General features: G+C 34.1%; 1 protein-coding gene across 2 annotated transcripts in view; it reads left to right on the top strand.

Annotated features, from left to right (window-relative positions):
* The first annotated feature begins 372 nt into the window (after nucleotides 1-372).
* The window catches only part of LOC148947937 (uncharacterized), a 28867-nt gene continuing 18570 nt past the window's right edge, over nucleotides 373-10669 (top strand). The window contains exons 1-2 of one of the 2 annotated variants that reach the window (XM_089095575.1): nucleotides 373-608; nucleotides 3464-3633. In XM_089095575.1, the coding sequence (XP_088951701.1) occupies nucleotides 3591-3633 (43 nt within the window). In that variant the 5' untranslated portion in view covers nucleotides 373-608; nucleotides 3464-3590. Of the gene's footprint in view, nucleotides 626-3463; nucleotides 3634-10669 lie in introns of both variants that reach the window. The other variant, XM_089095574.1, reaches the window with a different exon arrangement.

Below are 10669 nucleotides of genomic sequence, written 5' to 3'. Positions count from 1 at the left end.
TTAATTTTAATGAGATTAATCCTATCCTTTCCCCCTTTCCCAATAAGTATCTTTCTAAAATTTATCATAGAATTCGTTCTGGAACAAATGGACTAAATTTCCTTGCATTCTCATATAAGCTTTCTAATTCAAGTGGTTCAATTCCCCTGTCCCCTCTTTGCAGGCATTGTAATATGAATAATGAAACAATTGACCATTGCCTATTTGAATGTAATATGCTGACGTCTGCACAACATACCTTGATTTCTAAACTGTTAAAATACTTCAAACACCACAAAATCCCACTATCAGCCAAGAGCCTAGCCAACTATACCTGCACACAGAGCATAGAAATCTACATCTATCATATTATATTTGAACTCCTAGAGTCGAAAGATCTGCTGAAAGATATCTGAATATATCTAATAAATATGAGGCAATCAAGCCAGTAGCTCTGTAGCCCACAGAGTGAAGCAAAAGGAAAAGGGCTAAATAGTGTTACTGAAAAGCCCGCCTGCTGTTAAATAGAAGAAGAAGAAGAAGAATAAAAAAATATTAATTCAGACAGTGAAAAATGTTCTAATTTTGTTTAACACAATGAAACTTGGCACAAAATTATTAAGCATTTGGTATTTATTTATATAAGGTTGAAAAAGTTCTATTATTTAGAAAGTCTATCACCTACAGAAAAAAGTAGCATCAAACAAAGCCATGTTATGTATGCACACAAGCAAAAAAATGTCATGAAACACATTATTTTTGTCCACTTTGTTGGGATAAGCCAGCCCTTTGTGTGGAAGATCATTTCAAGAAGTTCTACAAGCAATAAAAAATAATTTTATATCTTGAATTTTTAACTATTTGTAATTATACTTTTTGTAATAAATTTTCTGTTCATACAAGCCAGCATTGATTCTCTGTTCTTTTCCCAGAAGCCATCTATTGATATTAACACTGATATATTACAAGTATAAACATAGCTGCACCAAAATGGCTAGAAAAACAATTACAAGATAACTCATAGTTGGCATCCTAGAACAGAATGCAATCTATAAGTTATCTTGTAGGTGGCAGTCAATGTGCTAAAAAAGTGTATTCTTAGAAATTTGAATTTACACTTTTTATATAGGCCTATGGTTTGTGACATATAGACCAATTTCACTAATCTAAGTAAAAACAACTGGTATAAGCCTAGGGTTCTGCCATACATAAAGAATCATGTCAAGAAAATATATCTTACTTCATAATGTGCAGAGTAATCCTAGTTAGTATATTTTGGAAGAGAAAACCTTTATTCTTCTCTTCTTTCCTTGTTTTTCCAGTTTGGAATAAATTCATAATTTTTCACAAATGACATTAGTTCAATTTTGAAAATTGGCTAAATGCTGCACCTTTTACAAAATCAATTTATATGCCTTGCTATTGAAACTGCAGTGGTGATTTCAATAGCACTGCTATGCAAATTTCAGTAATGTTTGTATTAAACTTTGTCTTTAATACAAGTTGCCAGGATTAACATCATCTATAAATAAATATTGAAGGATGGCATTTCTTTCAACAAAAATTTGAAAACAGACAAAATGCTTATCAAAAGCTTGGCTTTTTTCAAAAGTTTGGTAAAATTCAGAGAATTGTTTTCTTAGCATGTTTGGTTATGTATGGCTGGAATCCTAGGCTTACACCAAAACACTGTTTACAATGTACTAGTACAGCCCCATGATATTTTAAGTGTTGACATACCCTGTGCCAAATTGTGTTTGTTTCATTTAAAGGCTTCATCAAAGACACATGATTTAACAAGGATTATAGATATGAATGGTTATTCAACTCATAAATCAACTAAACAATTTCAGTAATTGCTGAATTCAGACCCTTGACAGATTTAAAAGCTTCTGTTGATAAAGTTTTGGATTTGTGAGAGAGCAAATCAATTAAACACTAAGGGCCAAAGTGCTGAATAGACCTACTTGAAGAAATTGGTAGTAATTAGACATCTAGTTGTGCATATTCAGGTTAAGTTGCAGAGTAATAGCTCCAGGAGGAGACTATGGCTATTTTCAGGGGCAAATTTCCAGCATTTTATTTGGGGGGGGGGGGGCTAGAGGGGTTCATATCTGGATAGTAATGGGGCATGGTCTGTATAATAATTTTCTTCTACAAATTATGGGGGAGCAACTGCCACCCTCAAACAACACCTCTGGCTATTTTTGAGATTATTAGGTAAGGGGGCATATGATTCTAACCTTAAAAAGCAATAGCAATTTAATAGTGTCCCTTTCGTTGTCTTAGTATGAATTCCTTTGGATAGCTGCTACTCCACACATTTACTCTGTATTTAAATAGGCTAGACTGTAAGGGGTGACTTGTATCAAAATTTAAATTATTGAAGAAAAAAAATGCAAGATTGTGGACAGCTGATCCAAACTAGCCTATTTTAGTCTCAATTATTAGTCAACCCCAACTCTATAAACCTGTATACATCAGATGCAAGATTAATTACACATGCTTAGGAAAAATACATTTTAATCAAGGTTTTGGTCCAAGATTAAGCACTATCCAAATACTAGGGTCTTACCCTGGGACTTGGATTAATTTCATTCAAAGGCAAAACTTTAGTTTATGGGGCAAATAAATACATATTCAAATAACTTAGCTAAGAAGAAAGTGAATAATTCACTTGATTCCTTTTTTATGCTCTTTCCAAATTTGATAATTCCTTTGGGAGAAAATTCCCTTTTGAGCCTTTAATGGGGCCCCAAAAGGTAACTTTTTACTTTTTCTATAGTTGTTAGAGTATATTGTTAAGCTAATAACTAATTATATATAAAAACTAGCTAATAAAAGAGGCCTTAAACAACTCTATTGTTTCAATGCCCTGTCAGAAACAAAAAAAAGAACAAAAAGAGAATGGATCAGTGCTTCAGATGCAAGAATGTGATCTTCTTTGTTATTCAAGGTGGGGGCTGGAAATTTCCTGTTTAGGTTTATGACCAGAGGTGTAATTTGCTAGGGGCAAGGGGGTAACTGCCCATCCCAGACCTTGGTTTGCCCCTCCCCCCAGCAGAAATTTTGTTTCTTCAGTAATATTGTCAAAATTAAGATAAGCCTGCATAATTCAAGTATCAACAGAAATGGATCAGTTTTCTTTGGTTTATATTTACCTTTATAGTACTATCTTCCACCTTTATAATACTTTTATAGTATTATATAGCTATTTTATGGTAGCAAACAGCTCATATTTCCGTTTTTACAGTCATTTTTACTTGATTAGGGAAAATTGGCTCCTACTTTTGCCACCCCCCACCCCCCCTCTCTTCAGGATTTTGATGAAATTATGATATTGGTTATGACTAAGATTTCAAATGTTTAAGGGTTATTTTTACATGGTGAATTACAGCAATGTGTTTGAATAAACTATCTTCCTATATCTGTTTCCAAAATGAATTTATAAGCTTTATGATATTTACTATAAATATTTTTTTAGGTTTTTTGCTCTTGTGAAGATTGATTACAATAATTTATTGATTATTCATCATGGAATTTTAAAGTTACTTGGAGGACAAGTTTGGTCAAGAAAACTGATTGTATATACGTGGCTAGACAGGTGAAAGATGGACAGAGTTAGCCTCTCTGAGCAGATTGTTATTAAGGAAGGTAACTAGAATTACTCTTGATTTAGCAAAATAATCAATAGAAGAAGGTTCAGTTTATTTTTATTACTTTTGCTCTGAAAATACAGAAGAAAATCTATAAGTCCTTAACTATACCTTCCGACAACAAAATAAAACTTCCAAAAATAAAAGAAACATAAAAGCAAATTACATCCTATATATTATATGGAATTGCATCTCTATTCATGCTTTGTAATTAACAACTTCTATTTTTCAATTGTTATTTAAAAGTAATCTTCCTCCTAGATAATTGACCCAATTGTTTATGGCAGATGCTTGCATTTTACTACTACTACTAACAACTCACTGCAGCACCAGGCCACCTGAGGCCTATACAGCTATGCATGACCCCCTTCCATCCTAATCTGTTCAAAGCCTCCCTCTCAAAAGCTCTAAAAGTTAAATCATTTTGCCCACACTTTCATCTAGGATGCTTAAACCATCAGCATAATCTAAGTCCAGGAAAAATATTTTTTCCCATTTGATCTGTATTCTCCCATTGACTTTCCTGTGCTTCTTAAGACAAAGTCCATCTAAATAATCCATATGATTGGGGATAGAACACAACCCTGCTTAACTCCTGATTTAATGTAAAACCAACTACTAACCTCATTTCCTACCTTAACTGCAGAAGTGTTATTCTCATGCATTGCAATAATTACTTATATGTATTTTCTTTCCCTTGCTTTCATTTTCTAGACCCTTGCTAGAGCTGTTATATCAGCTAAATCAAATGTCTGTTCATAATCTAAAACCCTGAGCACTAAAGGTGTTTGGTGACTCAGGCCCTTCTCAATTTTTAACCTAAGAGTGAAAATTTTGTCAACATATCCTCTACCCTTCTTAAAACCATACTTTTCTTCTCTTAAAACTTTGTCTATGGCATCTCTCAGTCTAAAAAGTGCTATCATGCTGAGTAATCTGCTACCTACAGAGTCCAGGCTAATGCCTCTATAATTACCACACTGACTCTTTATCATCGTTCTTATACAGGGGTTTCGTTAGGGCTTTCCTAAAATTGCTTGGTCCTTTCCATTTTTCAAAAATCATATTCATAATCTTCAGTAATTCTATCCTCATAGCCACCATATTTAAGATACTCGTTTACCACACTATCAGGACCTGGTGCCTTATTATTTTTTAATCCTTTTAGTACTGTTGCTAATTCCTCCTCACACAGTAAATTTTCCTTCAGATCCAAGATGTCACAAACTTTTTAATTTTCTTGTTTATTTTTCCTGTAACACTAACCCTGTTTAGCACATTCTGAAAATTCTCTGCCCATCTATCTTTAACTCTTTCCTTATCAGTAATTGTGGCCCTGTTCTCACAACAGCGTTGCTTCTCATAGGCTTTTGTTAGTCTTAAGGATCTGAATGACAAATTTTTCAACAAGTATGGGTTTTCTTTTATTTAATCTCTATTCAGTAATGTTGAACAAAATATTGTAAGACATGTAAAATAGCCTACAATGTATTTCAAATCAATTTATTTTATTAAAAATCAACAAATACAATTATTTTGTATAACAAATAGATCAAAAGATAACAATGGAACACAGCTAAACCAGTGTCATACTGGGGTAATATACTGTAATAGTGGTCTAATAAAAGTACAGTGGAATATCTAGGCCACTGAAAAAAAAAATGGTTTAAAGTTGGATTGTTCCATAGCTAAACCAGTGTCATACTGGGGCAGTATACTCTAAGATTGGTCTAATAAAATAACAGTAAAGTCTTACAATATAGGAAAATGGTACGCAAAATTTTGTCATTAGTGCTGCCATTTGCACACCAACATTGTCTCTCTTCACCAACTCTGCAAGGATTGTATACTGCTTCAGTGTAGAAGTGATGGTCATTTCTAGTACTTTAGTTTTATTTACAATTTGTTGTTCAGGGGAAGAGAGATTAAAAATAGAGATAAAAATTCTAAAAAAAAAGGTAAAATGCTCCTCATATTTTCATTGACAGTAATCAGTGAAGACACTACCTTGTTTTGACTTTTCAGTTATTGCTGCAGCTCTGTTAATGTTGCTCTTACCACAGGGCAGCAGGGCCCGAAATAGTCCCCTGAGGAAGTAAAAAAATGGGCTGAAGATCTGAGAAAGCTTGAGTGTACTTTGTTAATAAGATTGGTCTGATAGAAAATTTCAAATATCAGCAATCAAATTAGAATTTACAGGAAATATCCTTATTAGTTTTTTTTTATTAAAGTATTTTGTTGTAGTAGATAATTTTTATTATATATATATATATATATATATATATATATATATATATATATATATATATATATATATATATATATATATATATATATATATATATATATATATATATATATATATATATATATATATATATATATATATGTATGTATGTATATATGTATGTGTGTTTGTGTGTGTGTGTATGTGTGTGTGTGTATGTATGTTTCTGTATATATGTGTGCGTATGAGTATAGGTGTGTGTGTGAGTGTAAGTATGTGTGTGTGTGTATATATGTGTGTATCTGTGTGTAAGTCTGTGTGTGTGTGTGTGTGTGTATATATATATATATATATATATATATATATATATATATTATAAGTGTTTTTTACGGTTAAATTTGCTCTATCTAAGGAATCTAAAAAATTGTATTCATTTTGAATTTCTTGTTATTGCCCTGTTATTAGCATTTTTCTTTTTCATGAAAAAAATTTATTCTCCTAGTTTGGCTGTAAAATTGAAGGGAAAGTGTTTAAGCATGAAAATTGCCTTTCAACAATAAAATACTAACATAACTATTTGAAATCTTTTGACATCACTAGTTAACCCCATGACAGAAATAATAACAAGTTCACTTTTTCACATACAGCATAAGGACTATAATGAACATCGGTTCACAATCATGGACGTCAGTCATTGTCAAAAATCTCCCGAAATTGAACCCTCTTATTAAAAAGAAAGATGTGACCAAAGGACATTTAAATTTAAGAAGGCTGACCTTGAAGTAATTACCTTTTCATCTTTTCAGATTAAAACACATATATATGAAATAAGGTTTGCGTCATATTCGAGGTCAGATCCTTTATGTCAACCTTTCATACTGCATCACTACTTCAGGAGTGAAAGTACAGTTATAACCCATTCCACGAAACTGGCATCCCGTTCCACCAACACTAGATTTGTATTTTTTGGGAAGATTCCCTGTTGGAAAATCCCTTCTTTCAGACAACTCCCCCTCCCTGAAAAATGCCTGGTTTGTTTCTCAATTGCAAACACTATGTGTAAAAATACATTGGACATTTTATCACATAAAAAAAGGTACTAGAACTTTTAATTTGCACTCGAATGGACCCTCTCTCTAGCATGTTCATAGTGTTTCGATTACCTCAACATTTTCTTGAAAAAGACTTGAAAGTTTCACATTCCCCTTCTAAGTTATCCATCTGAGGTTGCTAATATGCTTTTTTCATGACTTGCATGAACACGCACCTTCCCTCAAAGTTTTGTCTTAATACCTATAATCTTAGCAATAGTAGTAGCTGTAGTACCAGTGAAGTATTAGTAACAGTAGCAGCATTCACATGATGCCTTTTGGTTATTTCAACATCTTTCTCAACAAGCTCTGGTAGTTTGAATATAATGCACTAAGTCACTCCGGAAATGTTGTTTATATACCCTTTTGACGATATCCTTGTACATGGTGTGTTTGATTGAGTTTAACATCCCCCCTAACATCCGCTTAAAATTCCAATGTATATACTTGGTCTTCAATATACCCCTCAATATTTCCTGAAGTAGTGGTAGCAGTAATTCTATGCATATAGCGCCTTTTGGTTAGTTTAACATCTCTCTCAACGTGTCTTGAAAGTTTAAACTTAATACCCTAAGCTAATCCTAAAATATTGCTGATACACCCTTTTGATAGCCTGTGAACAATATTGTGGTATGATTTGGTTTAATATATTCTGCCATATTTCTATAAAACATTACCTTAATTTTCTTAGTTTTAGTTGTACCAGTAGTTGTAATATTAGTATTAGTAGCAGAAGAAGGAGTCGTAGTATTAGCAGTAGGTACAAAGTGCCTTTTAGTTAGTCAAAAGGCCTTGAAGATTTCAACTTAAGACTCAAAACTGTTCCTAGGATATTGATCTTACCCACTTCGACAACCTGTATGTACATAGTGAATTCCCCTTAAGATCCCCTGAAAGTGTTACTTCAATCATCTTTGCCTTAGTAATACTAGTAGCACGCTAGCAACAGTAGCACTAGTACCCCTAGGAGTTGTGGTAGAAGCAGTAATAGTAGTAACAATAATAGAAGTAAATGCTTCTTGGCACTTAACGCTTTTTAGTTAGTTCAACAAATCCTGTAAGCTCTAACTTAATATTCTAAGCTGCTCCCTAGAAATTAATGATACTTAATTTGGAAAACCAGCAAGCTCATAGTGTGTTTTGACTCAGTTCAAATTCGTCCTTAATGCTTCATCAAATTTTCACGTTAATACCCTCAGCCACGATGGTAGTAGTTCTCGCAGTAATTGTAGTAGTAGTAGCTGCTGTAGTAGTAGTATCAGCATGCACATAATCGTTTGGTCAATTGAAAATTCTCCTCATCATAGACTGAAAGTTTCAACTTAATACCCTAAACTGTTCCTCAGATATTGCTTATACGTCCTTTTTGAATGTGCTTGCATGCAGTCTTGGTTGATTTTGCTCAACACTTTCCTGAAAACTCCCGGAAAGCTTCACCTTCCTTAATACCCTTTACCTTTTTCAATATCCATGTATTTCTTAAAAGCAAAGTGGCTTTTCAGTTATTCTGAACAAAATGGCAATGTCAAAATTTTGATCTGAATTTTTCTGGCATAGTTCAGAGGGCAACAAAAGGAGTTTGGGAGAATAAAAATAGGAATCTCAAAATTATGGTCGAATCTCTTCTGGCAGATTTCAGAGGGCAACAAAAGGAGCGTAGGAGAGGGCCTGGTTAATCCCTATAAAAAGCCACTAGAACTTTAAGTTTGTGCTCGAATGAGCTACGAAGTTGTGATTGCGGCCGCTTATAGATACGATTGTACATACTTGCAACTGCAACTGCGAATACTCGTAGGCTACCCTTGATTGCAATAAACTGTGATTGTGAGTAATTCCTGCAGCTGTAATTACTTGAGATTTTGAGTGCACACTTTCAATTGTGACTACTTTTCGACTGCGAATGCTTGTGCCTGCTACTTCTTGGAGCTCCAAGTACTCTTCCTTGTGACAGCAACTACTTGTCCCTGTGAGTGCACCTATTTTTGACCGCCCTACGACTACTTGCAACTTAAAGTACATGTAGCTTTGGCTCAGACTACTTATGATTGTGACTAAAACTTCTCAAAACTAAGACTGTACCTACCTTTGGCTGCGACTATGACTACCTGTAAATGGGAGTACTTCTAATTTCGGCTTTGACTACTTGTGATTTTGACTTGAACCACTTGTGGTGTCAGTGGAGCTACTTGTGATTGCAACTATTTGTAACTGTGCTTAGCTGCGTCTAAGACTACTTGTAACATCAACTTCTCGCACTTACAGCTGCGACCACTGCGGCTCTTATTGCTTGCGGCTGTGACTTCAATATCTTTTGACCCGACACTTAGACTACTTTTGTTTGCAGAATACTTGCTATTATAACTGGGACGACATAAGACTGTTACTAATTGCAATGGTAACTATGGCTGCTGTTGACTACAACTGCTTATGACTGTGACTGGGATTACTTTAGACTTCAAGTATAATTACTTGGATTGCAATCAACTACTTGAGTCTAAATATTGCGACTGCTATTAGAACTATGACTGCCACTGCTTCTTCTTCTGCTATGTACACCTACGATTATTTATCGGATTACAGGAGTTTAAGTGTAGCCAGGTTGTCAAAAGGACGTATCAGTAATATCACAGGAATGGCATAGGGTATTAAGTTGAAAATTCAAATCGTGATGTTGAATTGTACTAACTGTACTACTGAACTTGAGATGTTGAATTAACCAAAGGTGCTACTAATACAACAACTACTGCTTCTATTTCTACAAATATTACTTTTACTGAGCCTATTACTTAATAGGCTCCTATTCATATTAATATTACTTTTCCGTCAATGCTAAGGGTGGTTGAAGACTAAATCAAAAGAAATCTAGGATTTAGGATAGTTTATCCTGATTGTCAAAAGAGCCTCTGTGTAATTTCCCAGACACATTTAAAGGTGTTACTTTGGAAGGGCATGCTGAGGGGATACTAAACTTAATGAAAATGAACTCACGTCTATCTAGGTTATAAAAGGCTTATTTGTAGTATCTTAGAAATTTCTAACAATTAAGTTGAAAATTTTAACGTAAGCTGATGGGGATATTGAGTTGAATCAAAAGATACTATTCATGCAGATATTCGAAAGGACGCATTTGCAATTTCTCAGGAACTGCTAAGGATATTTAAAGTTAAGATTTTCAGGGTGTTTGATATTAGGGAGGATGTTGAACTAATTCAAAGGACACTATGTGTATTCGAGTTTGTCAACAGGATGGTTTTTTACAGGATCTCAGGAACACCGAAATGCATTAAGCTGAACTTTTAGGTCATGTTCAAGACCATGGTTGATTAAGATCTGTTTTTCCTGGGGCCTATGACGTTATCTTGGGCAAAAAAGCTTCAACCCTGCAGAAGCACAAGGATTATGTGGATTTTTATGGATTATGCATGTTGAGAGGGATATTGGACTTACCAAAAGAAACTACGTGCATACTACTACTGTTAAAAGTGCTACTATTACTACCACCACTGTGACTACAACCAGGACTACTTGTGACTGTGACTACTTGTGATTGTGACAGCAAACGTTTGCGATTGTTCCCGACGAAAATTGTAACTACTTATGGCTGTGACCACTTACAACTGCTACTACTTGTGGTTTTAATTGTTACTGCAACCAAATTCGATCACAAGCAAATACAACTACAAATACTTGTGACTGTGACTACTTGCGACTTTAAC

This window comes from Artemia sp. Qi Xiang Cuo, chromosome 10 (genome assembly GCF_049724085.1).
Source record: "Artemia sp. Qi Xiang Cuo chromosome 10, ASM4972408v1, whole genome shotgun sequence".
NCBI lineage: Eukaryota > Metazoa > Arthropoda > Branchiopoda > Anostraca > Artemiidae > Artemia > Artemia sp. Qi Xiang Cuo.
The sequence above is the reverse complement of the archived record's forward strand: the minus strand, read 5'-3'. Positions and strand labels throughout refer to the sequence as shown.